The sequence below is a fragment of the Ciconia boyciana genome, chromosome 7 (genome assembly GCF_034638445.1).
Source record: "Ciconia boyciana chromosome 7, ASM3463844v1, whole genome shotgun sequence".
NCBI lineage: Eukaryota > Metazoa > Chordata > Aves > Ciconiiformes > Ciconiidae > Ciconia > Ciconia boyciana.
In genome coordinates this window covers 2,797,660-2,813,465 of record NC_132940.1, presented here as the reverse complement: position 1 = coordinate 2,813,465, position 15,806 = coordinate 2,797,660, and the positions used below count along the sequence as shown (strand labels likewise).

General features: G+C 43.2%; 1 protein-coding gene across 1 annotated transcript in view; it reads left to right on the top strand.

Moving 5' to 3' along the window:
* Positions 1-15,545, top strand: part of CACHD1 (cache domain containing 1) — a 113,118-nt gene extending 97,573 nt beyond the window's left edge. The window contains exons 17-27 of the mRNA XM_072868266.1: positions 3,313-3,435; positions 5,663-5,762; positions 5,885-6,001; positions 7,386-7,546; positions 8,254-8,340; positions 8,566-8,682; positions 9,652-9,803; positions 10,197-10,358; positions 11,257-11,334; positions 12,292-12,393; positions 14,905-15,545. Of these exons, the coding sequence (XP_072724367.1) occupies positions 3,313-3,435; positions 5,663-5,762; positions 5,885-6,001; positions 7,386-7,546; positions 8,254-8,340; positions 8,566-8,682; positions 9,652-9,803; positions 10,197-10,358; positions 11,257-11,334; positions 12,292-12,393; positions 14,905-15,143 (1,438 nt within the window). The 3' untranslated portion in view covers positions 15,144-15,545. The remainder of the gene's footprint in view (positions 1-3,312; positions 3,436-5,662; positions 5,763-5,884; positions 6,002-7,385; positions 7,547-8,253; positions 8,341-8,565; positions 8,683-9,651; positions 9,804-10,196; positions 10,359-11,256; positions 11,335-12,291; positions 12,394-14,904) is intronic.
* The last annotated feature ends 261 nt before the right edge of the window (positions 15,546-15,806 follow it).

Here is a 15,806-nt window from a genome sequence, read left to right as displayed (position 1 = left end):
GTGGTGCTTAGTTGCTGGCTGGGGCTAAACCACGACAACATCATAGCCGCACAGGAAGAAGCATTTTCTTTATTAATGAGTCTTCTGTGCCTTAAAAAAAGGAAAGGGGAAATTCTAAGGTATCTTCGTTCAAAGTTGATCAAGAGAATCTCAATGTTTCCTTTATTCTCAGTACAGTTAATATTACCACCAGTGGAGTCAGTCTCTCTATGAACAGCTTGTCAGTACTGGAATGACCCTTTCCTCGAGGATCAGGTTTTTTTGGTTTCAGCTCCCTGCTCCCTTTGGTTTGAGATGTAGGCTGTTTAAAGGAGGTCAGTTTATAGAATACGTACTAAACCTTTCCAGCATAAGCTCTCCCAAGTTTCAGAAATGATAGTTACTCGTTTTGTTTTTTACACGGAGTCTCTTCCAAGACTTTTCACCAAGCATGTGGCTTCTGCACAGGCTCCATCTAAGACCCCAGCAGTACAAAGGTAACTTCTAACGTTGCGCTGGCAAATAGAGATTACAAAGCCAGCAGAGCCTGGGACGCTGCTTTTCTACTCTTCTCAGAGACATCTTGGCTTTGTTTGGGATTTCCCACCACAGGACATCTGCCTGTCTTTTTTGGCAGGAGTATTATCAGGCCTAATGCCTGTGTGGTGCTCCTCACAGAGGAATTGACTTAAGGGAAATAAACACTTTTGTAAGAAGAGAAGTGCAATTAATAAAAATTCTGATTTTTATCTAGTAAGAGATGGTTTAGTTAGCTTTAAGAACTTAAAGCTCATGTGGGTGATTAGAACATGATTAAAGAACAGTTAAACAAAGTTTGGCAGATGTGAGTGTGATTCCTGGGTAAATATGACCTCTAAAGCTTATAGTCACATGCCGTTATAATCCCCAAAGAGGTCTTAGTTAAAAAAAAACAGAGGGGTGGGGGAGGAATCAGTAGAGTTAATAGGCATCCTCGCATTAGAAACTGCTGCGTGGGTTTAAATAACTACATTAGTTTATCTGGAACTGACAGTTACCTCTCGTTCCCACTTTACGTATATCTTATTTCTTTTTTGGAGGCTGGGAATAGAAGATTCATGCAAGAAGTTGTTTAATACAGCTTACATCAGTAACCTAGAAGGATTTAATGCTTAAAAATGAAGCTAAAATATTTATAGCGTTCCTAATGGCTTTTTGTCTGTTAGGACAGAGCAGTAACTTCGTAGCGTGATGCCTTGTCACATAGAGTTAAATGTATCTGTGCTGCTTCACTGTCATCCTTTTTCCCATTCCTTCTCCATGAAATGGGTAATGTTAAATTAAGTGCAGGTTTTTAGAATCTATATTTATGAATCTGCAAATTAGATTTGACTACATCTTCACTGTACCTCTCTAAAAGCAAACAAACTTTTCAGTCCAGTAAACAGAGTTGGTTTTATATGGATTGCAGGTTGCCAGCAGCCTCTACTTGGTATAGTCCAGCTGTGCTGTTCAGTTATCTTCTTTTTCTAAACATTTTTATTCCTGTCTTCAGAGAGAAAATTATTTAGAAGGGTAAATTTTAAAAAGTAGTAAGGCAAAGGTGTCTCCTTTGTTGTCACCATAAGGCCCACAAAGGTGCAGAATAGCACGCCCTGCGATTTGAGGATGAGCTGATCATTCTGCGTCCTTCAGGGATGAGCTGTAACTTGTTCTGGCCGTGCCATCTCAGGGCTGCGGGAAGCAATCTGTGAGAATTTGGGTGTTAGAAACGTAGGAGTGACAGGGATTGCTCAGTAGCCTCAGGCTACTGCAGACCACCACATAATAGAATCATTTTCATAACCTGCTGTCATAAATATTAGTTATTTTTCTCTATTATTCTATTAGAAGGCTTTTGTTCCAGAACCTCGCTGCTCTGATACCCAGCTGCCCAGTGGGGATTTGAGCCCTAGCTCAAGTGCATTGATTCAGGAGGTCTTGTGTATCTGGATGTGTCTCCTGAGGGGAAGGTGGGAATTTGCCAGGACAGGAAGTTTTGGGAAAATAACAACATAAATGGAATAAACTTTCTATTTGGAGCTTTCAGCATCCAAACGGTCTCAGCCAAATGTCAAGACTGTGCTTCTTCCAGGAGACCTCTTGCAGTTGCTTCACTGATGGCGAGGAAAGTTAAAACGATACGACTGAGCAAAAGTAGCGCTTTTTTACCTTTGTAGAGCCGTGAGAAAATACACTTCCATACATCAGCCGGAGACTGTTTTGTCGGTCTTTGATGTATCAGTTGCTAAGGCAACTGTGTATATTCCCGAACTGGTGTGTAAAAATAGGAACACAAGCGCATTTTCAGTGTGGGCGAAATACTGCAATTCACAGCAGCTCTTCCTGCCACTGCTGGTGAGCATCCACAGAGACTCCAGGTTCTGCCCTTTCCCTAAATGTTGATTTTATGGTTGCCCCGCATTGGGGAAAGATACTGAATCAGAACATTTGTGAATTGATACGGTTTTCAGTGTCACTTGGTTCTCCATAGGCAGTGGGAGCAGTGTCAGGTTAACATGAATTGGTCATGTTTAATTCCAGCTAGCACAGATAACTGGCCTGTTAGTAGGATGTGATTTGAAGCATTTAACACGGTACTCATTAACCAGCACCTAAATACCACCTAGTTGCCTGGCGCAAGGTAACCTCTTTCATGTCTGTACCTTGGCCAGCTTTTTTTTCTGGCTGAAATTCATAATCACTCCTACACTTTGGAATTTTAGGGATTTAGCAGAATGTCTATGGCAGCTTCATATTCAGGTCCTAACGCTGGGGGCTGAGCAAAGAGGAGCGGTGCAGAACATAAACCCCCCTGCAACGGTGGGGATTTGGGTGCTAGAAATGCAGGAGCTGCGTCCTGCGTTCATTTGGGCGGGTGGGGAATTTTTGGTCCTAATTTACGTTGCTAAATATTAAATGTCTATAGGCGGTAGGGGGCTGTACGTAAGAGTTGAGGGAGAACAGCCCGTGGGGAGAGGGGTCGGTTCCCAGGTGTGGTCCAGTCCTGGGCTGTCTCCTGTCTCCTCCATGTGCTGCTTGTATGAGGTGCAATTTATGCGGAGAGACTTCAGCATTTGCAGTGAATAATTAACACTGTTAAGACGCTGTTCCCTCCATTTACAGCTGCTATAACTGTTCGTTTAAACACAAGCAGGGTGAACTGAGCTTCAGTGTGGAGGTGTGGATTTGAGCTGGTCATTTACATGCCAGGGAAGTCAGTCCCCTTTTCAAGTGGGGAACTGAGCAATTAAAATATTAATTATTAATACAGCCATGAAAGCCTTTCTCCTTTTTTTCCTCCCCTCTTTGCAGTGCACAGATGTCTTCAGGACATTCGGTGGCAGTAATGGGCATTGACTTCACCCTCCGATACTTCTACAAAGTTCTCATGGACCTGCTGCCAGTTTGTAACCAAGACGGAGGAAACAAAATAAGGTGAGCCGTTCCTTCCAGGCAATAAATATCTAAAGCCTTTTTTTTTTTTTTTTTTTTCCCTTTAACCAGATGACCCAGAGGTACTTTCCAACTTAACTTATTCTAGGATTCTGTTACTTTCAGTGTGTGTTCTCTGATTTCCACTAAAATTTGTGCTATTTGTGCTTGTTCTTCTCATAAAGATTATGGGGACGTTTTTTGTTATTCAAGATCAAACTGTCATGAGCTAAGTAAACAGTCTGCAGGAATACAAAAACGGAAGATAACTGATTTTTTGGTTGTTGTTGTTATATTTAGACTTCACTGAAATCCTGGGAAAAAACCCCATTCTTTATTAAATGAGCACACTTCCCATTCTCTTCCGTTTGTTTTCATTTTACCTATTTAGTTACTGTGAGCATGTAATAATGAGGTTTTATCTCTAGTTATTTTAACTATGATTATTAAAATACGCTTTTGTTATATTTTTCTCAGACATACATAGCACAGCACTAGTCAGAAGAAGTCTGGTTTCATCTGGAGTATCTAGTTTTATTTAGACCTATGTGTATCTTAATTGTTTCTCTTTCCTTTGCCCTTTTTTGAAAAATCACATGTGGGTGGGGGTAGACTCTGGTTTGGATCTGGAGAAACTTGGTAACATGGTTTGAGCATTGTTGTTGTTTCTTTGTTTGGTTTTAAACCTTGAATTTGGGAAGGGAAGTGGTTTTCTGTCATCCTCCCAGTTCTTTTCTGGTTTGGTTTGGGTATTTTTTTATATATATATTTTATAGTGTATAAAAAAAAAAAAGGCAGGATTTCTGGTTTGGCATTCCTCTCCCCCCCCCAGTTAAAAACTATTAATAATCAACAGGGTCAGATGCTTTATTCTGTTTCTACATTCCCTAAATGAGGAATTTCAAGCATATTGTTAAATGCTTTGTTAGACCATTTTAATGTAGAAGCCGGATCTAATGCTGACAGCCTCTGCGTAAATGCACGCAGGTACTAAGAGACAACCATTCTAACTATCTGGCAGGCATTTGGGTTTTTTAAATGTGTCTCTACTAAGCTTTTTCTCTGCAGTCATCCTGGGGTAATCACAAGCCTGCTCGTTCTCCTGTTTCTATAGCCTCTTTCAGAAAAAAGCAAAAATGCAACATCACTACATGAATTTCTGATGCAAAACCCAAACAGGTTGGGGCAGTAAAAAAAAAAAAATCCAACTAAAAGTTTTCATGACTCCTTTATATACCTGAAGTGTACAGTCCCATCTATTCCATGCTGATTGCTTTAAATTATATCTGCTCTCTCCCTCCGTGAGCCGAGGTAGGTAGAGCTTTACATAGCAGACTGCCATGGGAATCGCAGACTTTAAAGCCGCCCGAAGTGTCCGCCAGCCCCAGGCAGGAGGCCGGGGCAGCAGCGCAGCTGCGGGGCCCAGCCAAAGCCCTGCTGTGCCGGGGGATGTGGCTGCTACCCCGCTGAGCTCTTCGGGAGCATTGAGTGGCCGCATTAACCTCCTCCCGTCTCCCTTCTGCGGCCACCGATTCTCTTGATCTTGGTGCAGGCTGTGCCGTCCCCGGTGCCGCTTGCTCCTCCGCCTTCCCCAGTGCAGCTGTCTGTGGCTATGGAAACAGGAGATGCCGAAAACATTATGGATTAAAATCTCACAGCACACTGGTTTCTAGATAGGGGCACAGGTCCGACATTGTTTCCCTGATATCACACGGGAAACTAATGGGAAGAGCTGAAAAGGGAGAGGAAACGTTGGCAAGGCTGAGAATGAAACAGGAGTGATTTATCTCCCCAGTAAAATTGAATTCTAAAGCGGGAGGTCATTAAAGGAGAGTGTGAATCTCTGCTTAATTAGTAACATAGTAGATTAATAAACTGTTAAAGCTTTCCAAGTTCCTTATGCTTCATTTATTTCTGGATCTTCTCTGATCAGACAAGACAACGCACTGATGAGTTTTCCTTTCTGTTTCTAATTAGTTCCATTTTCAAGTCCTTGATGGTCCAGGCTTGCTGTAACAGTAACAGATTTAAAAGCTTCAGGGAAATACCCGATATATTCTTTAAAGAAATTTTGCAGTGAATTTGTTTAATGACCCTGTTATTTTAATAAATGGAAGCCCTGAAAAATTCTTCCTCTAGCTGTAAATTTAAGATCATGTTTCATTTCCCTGTATTTCTCTAAAGCCCGAGGAGTTCTAATGGCTTTGTTGCTTGCTTTGTTGTGGGGCAGGTGCTTTATCATGGAGGACAGAGGGTACCTTGTGGCACACCCAACCCTCATCGATCCCAAAGGACACGCACCGGTGGAGCAACAGCACATTACGCACAAGGTCTGGCTCCTTTTTTCTTGGTTTATTCCTACCTTTTCTAATTTCTGAAGTGGTAAGGACTGTAGAGAAGCTGCTGCTTGTGTCTGACTTCAAAGGCGTCAAATCCTCTGTTTTTCGCTTAGGAGCCTTTGGTAGCAAATGACATTCTGAACCACCCAAACTTCGTCAAGAAAAACCTCTGCAACAGCTTCAGTGACAGAACAGTTCAGCGGTTTTATAAATTTAATACCAGCTTAGTGGTAAGTGTGTTTTTCTGTTTTATTTTGCTTTTGAATGTACTTTGGTTGGGTTGGGTTTCTTTTGGTGGAAACGCAAATCCTTGCCAGGATCAGCAGATGAGGCTCGAAGCCAGCCTTCCCTGTGGATTGGCCTCCGTTCGCCCTCTCCAAACACAAAATCAGTGATCTGGACTACTCAAACTGTGCTCGCATGAGGAGTCAGTTGACATACAAGGGATTATGGATGTGATTGCTGGCCAACTGTGGTTGATGTCTGCAAAGTCTCATCCAGCATCATGAAAAGAAGTTGTCGGTTGTTGGGTGAGGAGTTTCCAGCAGTAGTTGGGATTTTTTTGCTTTGGATCCTCTCCTGACCTCTGGCTTCCGTCTCTGACCAGTGTCATGTCCTCCTGTGACACGGGGGTAGTAAAGGTCTCTAAAAGCTTATCTTTTTAGCTAGGTGACCGAATAAATGCATTTACTGATGCAACTTGCATGAGCATTTGCAGAGTATCCTTTGTCAAATTGCAGTCTTTGGAGATGTGAATGCTCTGTGGTCCCCATGGGTCGTCTGTGAGCTTCCTTTTGTGCTGAGAGGTCTAAGCCAGGGGCTGTCATCTCTCGCTGTGCCATGAATGCCAACTGCAGTGCCACAGATCCACCCTTGCAAGATCACTGCAGAATTATTCAAAAACTGTTAAGCTCTGTGGGAGAAGCTGCTCTTTAAATAATACTTTTCAATTATTACTGAGAGGAGAAGGTGGGAAGTGAGTGTAAAAAATATTTGAAAGTTATGTCAGAATACATTGATTTATGTCAGGTAGGCTTAAACATTTTCCCCACGCTTGAAATACAAAACAAAGTGTATTGCTGTAAAGGAAATTGTATAGGACAGAGCAAAAACTTAAGATTGTGGCATGCAAACAGGAATCAGGAATGAGTCTGCCTACCAAATAGATCACAGCTGTACAGCGCTGTGGTGTACTTTTTTATAGTACATGTGCCAGGAAGTTTTCAACAAGTCGGGATAGTGCCTCCCCGTCAGAGCAGAGTCTCTCTGCGGAGGTCACCGATGGCTGGCACAGCGGGGACGGGTCGGTGGGCGATGCGAAGGAGTGAAATGTAACCTGCTGTCGGCGGGATATCAGACTCACGTCTCATAATGTTTACAAGCTAAGCGTATTTTTTTCTGTCTTCAGCAAAGTCTTTCCACCCAGCAGTAGCTTAGAAGCAAAACTCGACAGGTTGATGAACAATTTTATAAGCCTCTTATTTGTGAAGGCAGCACTCCCATGCATTTGTGTTCCCTCAGCTCTGTAGGTTTCCTTGGAAGGGGGAAAGTCTTCAGCTCCCTCAAACAACGGGTTTCTTGCTACGCCGTTGGCACTATTTGTTTTTTTCCTAGGGTGACCTGACAAACCTTGTGCACGGCAGTCACTGCTCCAAGTACAGGCTGACGAGAATCCCGGGCACCAATGCCTTCGTGGGAATCGTCAATGAGACCTGCGATTCACTTGCTTTCTGTGCCTGCAGTATGGTAGACAGACTCTGCCTCAACTGCCACAGGTGAGCAGGAGATTGGAAGTGAACGGGTTGGTCCAGGCATCTACTTCTTCCCTCTTTCTTGATTCAAGGTTTATAAAAACACGTTTATTTTATAAGCTAAATGAAAACATGCAGTGTAAAACTGAAGTGAAAACAAAAGTTATTTACCTATGCTATTTGTAAGGGGCATGGTGACTTAGCATACCTCTAGCCCTTTGCCATATTGCCAGCGTATTAAAACACAGGGTAGTTTGTTCTTGACGTGGTTGGGTAGATAATGTTAAAAGACCACGACAGGTTCAGTTTCTCAGGGGCAGTTATCTGTGGATCAGGCCCTTTCTTCCAGCATGTTAATACTCATGATTTTATGTGGTTTGACATAGTTTTTCATTGAGGGGATCCTGGTGCTTGCAGGAGATTTTGTCTACACCAGCATCATTACGTGTTTGTTGCACTGGCAAGAAGGATCCTTGCATCTGGATCTGAGACTTGTCCAGGCCTTGTCTGCTTTTTAAATTTCAGGGGGTGGGTAACAGATCAGAGAGGCTCTGTTACTGCATTGTCCTCAGTCCCGGTGCAGAGTAGAGCAATCCCTGTGTTCCTGGGGGAAGGAGAAAGGTTACTGAACAGCCTTCTCCGTGGTGAACTGCTGTTACGGAGCTGCACTGTGGGGTTAAAATCATGGTGCCATGTCTGATGCGTTTTCTGTGTGTTTTCTGCCCCTGAAGAATGGAACAGAACGAATGTGAGTGTCCTTGCGAGTGCCCTCTGGAGGTAAATGAATGTACCGGCAACCTCACTAACGCCGAAAGCAGGTGAGAACGCATCTCCTCTAACCTCTGAGGGAACAGCATGCCACAGAAGTTCATTAACAAAATTACTTGTTTGTTCATGCTAACTTACAGGTGATACAGGATAGAACAGACAGTGTTTTTAGGACAATTAAGCAGATGATATGTAATAGGTAAAAATGATGTTTTTCACTGAATGTGCTTTGATTTCTTTTATAATGCAAGGCTTTACTTTTTGCCCCAATACAGGAATCCGAGTTGTGAAGTTCATCAGGAGCCAATGACTTTCACAGCAATCGATCCGAGCCTACAGGATGCTCTCCCGCAGTGCATTAATACTCAGTGCAATCAGAGGACAGAGAGCGGGTAAGGCGGCGTTCTCCGTCCCTCAAAATATACTGTGTTCTTGAAATAATTAAGTGAAAATAGCTCTTCCTTACATGTTTTAAAGAAAAAAAAAAGAGAAGAAAAGAAAAGCATGATGCCGGAATGAGATATTATAGCACACACCAACGATGACATGATGCTGCAGTGCAGAAACAGAAGACCTCAGTATTCCTGTTTGAGTCGCATAACACTATTAATAGCAAACAAATGGCTTTCCCGTCACACTTTGTGATTCTGAGAACCGAGGGTTGTGCAAGTGGAAGATGTGCTGTTGAAAGGACAACAAATTCTTCCTTTTAGCAAAATGGATAGTGCTGCTACGTTTGTCTGCCTTTGGAGGAACGTGTGGCCTAAAGTCTTCACAGAAAGTAGACAGTACTTTCGCGCTGGTGACTTTGGAGCATTAGAGATGGTAGCTGCCTGTCAGCTTCTAGTTTCCTGCTTCTCTGTTCTACTCAGGCATTATGTAGAGAAGCTTGAGGGCTTATTTATTTTTTGCCAGTTATGAGCCATCTCCAGGGAACTGAGATTGCTAGAACATACTGTGCTCTGACGAGACTTTCCAAATCCTTTCTTCTGTCTTCCAAAGGATTGCAGAAAAAGGGTGGAACCATAGTCAGACCTCACCGTGCTGAGAAATGCTGTATTGGAGGAGTTACAAGTAGGAAGTTCTCCCTTTGCTCCGGCTGAGTGATGGAGGAGAAAACCAAAGCAAACAGACGTGGAAGATGCATGCTGAAGATGCAGCTTCCCTGTATAACTTCCCTTGTGGTACTTGAGCATTTTAGCCACAATGAGAAGTTTTTTGTGGCCAAATGTTATGTATGTGAGGGTTTACGGATGATTTTGGCCTCCCTGTCTCACGATTCTAAAATAGACTGAGCTATGCCAAACGAGAAGTGTTGGACTCGAAAGCAAATACGGTCTTCTTTCCTTTTTAATTTTCAGGGATTGCTTTGGTGTGTTGGACTGCGAGTGGTGTATGGTAGACAGCGATGGGAAGACCCATCTGGATAAGTCCTATTGTGCCCCTCAGAAGGAATGCTTCGGTGGCATTGTGGGAGCGAAGAGCCCCTACGTGGATGACTTGGGAGCAATAGGTAACTCCGCCTTTCCGAACAGATGCTGCATTTAACTGTTTGTATTCAATAACATGCACTTTCAGTGTCAGAGCATGCTTCACATAACCCGTTTATCTCTTATGCTCGTGGTAAATTAGCATAAATAGTGCATCAAGCAGTAAAGTAGCAGCATCAGGCCTGTTGTGGGCATTACATTTTTGAAAATATTGATGTGTAGCTGAGTGTAGCTATACATTCCTGTCTTTAAGATGTACCCTCTCCAGATTTCTGCTGTCCTGCATGTGCGCAGTTAAGCACCTAGAAAGCCTTCAAGATCTTCTCTAGTCTTCAGAGATGTTGAGCTAAACCTTTCTGCAGAGCATTTATTGGTTTGGTTTTTTTTTTCCTCTGTTTTGTCCCTTTTTGATTTAGGAGATGAGGTAATCACGCTGAACATGATCAAAAGTGCACCAGTCGGCCCAGTGGCTGGAGGCATTATGGGCTGCATTATGGTGCTTGTCCTAGCAGTATACGCATACCGCCACCAGATACATCGGAGGAGTCACCAGCACATGTCACCTTTGGCTGCCCAGGGTGAGCTGATAACTTTTGAGAGAGAAATAGTAGGGTGGGAATTAAAACAAAACCAAAAACCAAAACCAAACAAAAAACCCGCAAAACCAACCAACCAAACAAAAATTTCCAAACCTCTTTCCTTGGTTTTGTTTCAGCTTCACCCCATTTTATTTCCCTTTTGCCAACCCTTATAAAAGTCAGGTCTCGTCCAGGGTGCTTGTGTATTGCTGCCCTCTCCTGGGTGCAGCCAGACCTGCTGCCGCCCGAGGAGAGTCTGCCCGAAAACCTTCGAACATGCAGTTCTTGTCAGGAAGCTGAAGTTATGCTTTTTCTAGAGCTAAAACGATAAGCCCAGCTTCACAGCTTTCTGGACCTTGTCATAGCACACCGATCGCATATGTTTATTTCTGCACCAGAGTGGTGCTTTTGGAAGTATTAAGGTTTTCACACCCTTTCTGCTTAGGCTGTTTGGGACATGTCTTTTTTTACTTGTGTTCCCTGCTTCTCATCCATGTGATGTTCATGGAATATCTGTACATGGATCGAGAAAATCACTGAAGTCTGAGAGGCAAAACTGTGTTTGGGAGAAAGGATGCTGGTAGAAAGATACAGAGGTGAGAAGTGTGATCAGGGCTAACTCCCTCTATATTTGATTATACCCTGGCTCTATTTTGAATCAGTTCACTTTCTTCAAAACTTTAAAGCCTGTTCCTTTCAGGGGGAGGTGGGGTGTATTGTTTTCCTCGTATCCGTAACCCCATCTATCTTGGAAAAAGAGCACACCAAGCTCAGACTGCATCTCTTCACACAGTAAGGCAAAGTGCTTCCACTATATTACCAGGGTGACAGCTGTTAGTAAGATGATCCAAAATTTTTCTCTTAACAGTTGCATTTTTCTGTTTGTAATGGTGTGTAGAAATGTCAGTGCGTATGTCGAACCTGGAAAATGATAGGGATGAGAGAGACGATGACAGCCATGAAGACAGAGGAATCAGTAAGTACCAAATCACTTTGCTGTAAAAAAAAAAAGTCAGATTAAATGAGCCATTTGTTTTCTTAATACGCTAGAATTAAAAATACGTGAGGAAGCCCTGTGCTGATTAGCAGTAGAAAATGACAGAACAATGTTTTCACTTAAACTGTAACTTCCAGTGCACCTTTAGTCTCATGCTGAAAAATTAAATTTTTTACTTTTAAAAGACTAATCTCGATTATGTGTGGAGGAGGTTTGCCCTTTACGCCCCCCCGTCATGACCACTTCCAGAAATAGCTCTGATCAGCTTAAAAATTGCAATTGTGACAGTACAGGGTATGGAAAACTCCTACCTTTGCTCAGCCTTGGAAAGGAGAGGCCAAGTCTGGCATGTACGTTGAACAAACGTGGCAGTAAATCTCACTTCCACTGATTTGGGATGCTTGTACTACTTTACCGTTCAGTAAAAATGGCACTTTGCGTATGATACTGGTGTACTGTAAGATGAGCCGGTGCACCTAAACTCTGGGAGGCTCCAGTCAGACCAGATCCTTGTCTCTGGGCCCTCACTAAAACAGAACTAAAACAAAACCCGAGATTTGAAACTGTGTCAACACTCAAAGATTGAAAAATAAGCGTATCTGAGATTCATGGCTTGCATCTACTGCTTCTCCAGGTCCTTTTTAGTTTCATTTTGAGTCAGCTTTCAGTGCTGCCACAGGTTCTTTAGCATTGGCACAGTAATTCTCTAACTTCTATTAACCCAAACAGATGAGGTGAATGAGTTTGACATTCCACATTTAAACACCATCTCTTTACTCCTGCTCCACTGTCTCTTGACAGTCTTCTTAAAAGAGGTTGTACTTGAGAAGAATTAGTTTGCAGAAAGCCTATTCCCCTCTGCCTGATTTGTCCCACTGATATAATTCAGTACAAGCACTTTCTTTAAAACCAGTTCTGTTTCTTTCTCTCTCCCAGTTAGTAACACTCGCTTTATAGCAGCGGTAATAGAGCGGCACGCCCACAGCCCAGAACGCAGACGCCGATACTGGGGGCGATCGGGAACGGAGAGCGACCATGGTAAGACCATGAATCACTGCCCTGGCCCCAGGTTAATGATTGTGGTTACTCGGTTTCCTTCGCATCTGGCACATTGCAGATAAGGCTGCCAAAACCAAACCAAAACAAAAACCTTTGCTCCTTATTGCTTCACAGTTAGACAGTTTTGACACCCTTCAGCAGATGATACTGCCCAGGGAGGGAGCTGGTTCTCTCAGAGCGGTAGTGTAGCAGCAGCTAAATGCCATGCTCCCCCTGTCTGATTTTGGGTTCTGCTAGCTTCACTGGGTGACCGGAATTCAGACCGACAGAAGTGGTACTACATTTACCACACTCTTTTTCCATCACCAACCCTAACAATCTAGATGTTCAGTTGAGATAATGGACCTCTCCTCCTTAACAAGAGAAAGGAGATCCCTTGCAGTCAAGTCAGCATCTCTACTGCTCTTCCTTTTGCCATCACATGCACACCTTTCATAAAATTCTAGCAACATGTGCTGGACACCTGCACTTGCTGGGGTAAAGTAAGCACGGATTTAAGACCGATGTGTCAGGTGCCTCCTTAGCTTCTCTGTTGCACATTCAGTCCATGCCATCACCACAGAGGACATCTTACATCACCTTTAAGCTAATAGTGATCAACATTAACTGTGTACATGTGTAGCAACGAAGGGTATTCAGCCATGTGTGTTTGCCACACACACTTCAACCCAGTTTAGGTTCAGGGAATTTTCATACGTCTCTCACACCCTGAGACTAAGTCGTCTTAAATCTTGAAAGCTGTTAGAAGGGTGTAATGCTGTTGTCTCGTGAGGAGGCTTAATATAAATTAAGAGGAGGGTTAGACAAGGCAGTCTGCCACAGATGTCAGCTCTAGCTGCGTGTCGTGGTGGCTGGGTACGTTGCAGCAGACCTGTTCAATTATTAAGGCAGTGGTTGCACTAATGGAATTGCTGAGGGACAGGAAATCTGAAGGCCAAAGCCTTGGGACGTGGATGAACAGATGTCTGAGACAGTCTTGCTGTAGGAGGAATTACCCTGGATTTGGGGCCAGATTGCCTGTGCTGAGGCAGATTTGCTAGACTAATGCTCCTTTTGCTCCATTTCTCGTAGTCCTAGCAAATCCTTCCCATCTTTCTAAGTCAACACGTCTGGGTTAGCAGGGTAACTGCTTACCTGTTTCTGAAATGTGTGCTTCCAGTTTTAGTTTCTGTAATTCCGTCGTCTTCAAAGGGCTGCCCAGTCTTCTTCCCCAATTCCTCTCTGCTGGCTGGAAACCATGACTCAGACCATGGGAAATGAGAACCGGCTTTGGGTTCTTAGTCTGATATTTTTAACATGCTTCTTTTAGGTGTCTCAAGCTGAAAACCTGACCGAGATGCTCAGAAGCACTAGTGGGTTTTCAGCTCTTAGCCACAGTTTTCTGAGAAGGATTTTTCTAATTAAAGCAAGATCTTTTTCCTTTTAAATTTTGTTTGTGTGTTTGCATTTAGAAATACTGAGGGGGTTTCGTTTGTACTGCAAACTGGGTTTGAGTGGTAACAGCTGGTTTCAGTGGTAAATCCAAATCTCATAGTAACTACTAGCACCTGGTTCAAAAGAAAGGGACAGAAAATCTCCGAGGGACCTGTTACAAGACAGCTTCCTCGCTGAGAAAGCACAATCTAGTCACTAGAAAGTTAGCTACCTTTCTAGTGACATCATTTCTTTAGGGTATCCCTGTGAACGCAATGTCTCATTACTCCTATAGACGGCTGATCTGGGGTTTTTTAACTTCTCAGACTCCAGTTAGCAGATATTTTAGCCACAGGAGAGCCTCGAGTTAATTGCGCTCCGTGCATGTGCTTAGCTGGAAGTGTCAGTACTGTTTGGCTTAATGGCCTTGCTGTGTGAAACACGTCCCATGTGGATTCAATAGATTTCTTTTAACTGCATGGAAAGCTCACCAGCATTAAAAACATATGCTTGGTTTTTGCAGATAGACCCTCACAGGTGAAAAGTGCTCTCTTCCTTTTAAAAATAGAATACAACAAGATGATGTGAAGAAGTTTTGCTGCTTCCAGATACAATAGCTGGCGATCCTTCCTAGGAAAGATGTAGTTTGATAGGAGCAGAGGTAACGGTAGTGGATCCCATCTATTTCTTGTCTGTAAAAATCCAAGTCATATCTTAAAAGATACCACTCCCCAAAAATACTGTTACGTTTTGTTTTTAAAATCAGTGCTAGCAATTCTACCGTGACAAACTGTTGAATGTGTGATTGTTTTTTACTGTTTGGGGCGGTACAGACCATAGGTCCCCAAAGTGTACAAGCAAAGATGGTAACAGGGAAAGGGATCCCTTATGAACTTACAGGAGAGGATGGTTTTGTTTGGTTTTTTCTTTGTCTATTAATTAAACAAAATTAATTGTTTTATTCTCTATAAAGCACTGACTGTGTCTGATCCCATGAAGGGTGCAGCAGTCAGCACCGTGGAACACTGACCTTTTAGTCTTGCTTTTAATTCTTAGCCCTGCTGGTTTCTTTTCTAGGCTACAGCACTATGAGTCCTCAGGAAGACAGTGAAAACCCTCCATGCAATAACGACCCATTGTCGGCTGGTGTTGACGTTGGAAACCACGATGAAGACTTAGACCTGGACACGCCGCCTCAAACAGCTGCCCTGTTGAGTCACAAGTTTCACCACTACCGGTTGCACCACCCAACTCTTCACCACAGCCACCATTTACAGGCTGCAGTCACGGTACACACTGTGGATGCAGAATGCTAATGAACGACAAAAGAAACATAACTTGTTTCATGATCCATGAACAATGATCCATGCAGCAACGGGCAGCTTTGTTTCTGTGCTTTTCACCAGGAACGATTGAACTAACTTCCTGAGTAAACTGCTAGGTGTAAAAGCTTTACATTTTTATAAATGTAAGGTTGGCTCTGAAATGGAAGGGAAATGTGCTTGATGAATGGACCTGCCATAACATTTAATAAAATGGAGCAGGAAGCACGTTAGACCTCCAAAAACAGGGACGCAAGTTTATACAGCAGCTGAAGCTTCGGAAGCCCTGTTGTGCTGAGCCAAGAGGAGAGAGAATGCTTAAAAGAGCCAGAGATGATTTGGTTTCCTTAACTGGAAGAGCAGAAATCCATGCAGCTGAAGACTAAAAAAGTGCCAGATGGGGGGGGGGGGGAGGCTGTTGGTTTCTCTGCAGTTTGTTTCGTGCGTAAGAAAGTTCACTGCTCCGAAAATTGCTGTATGGAACCTGGGACAATGCATCTCAAGATTTTTAAGTAAAGGATTATTTTTCTACTATTTATTGAACTCGAAACTTTGGGGGGAGGGAGGGGAGGAAACATGTTAGCAATTCTCAACAACTACCACATATATTCTGTGATGGTGAAGTGGTTCTTCTGAGGAAGGCATCTGTTTCTTATT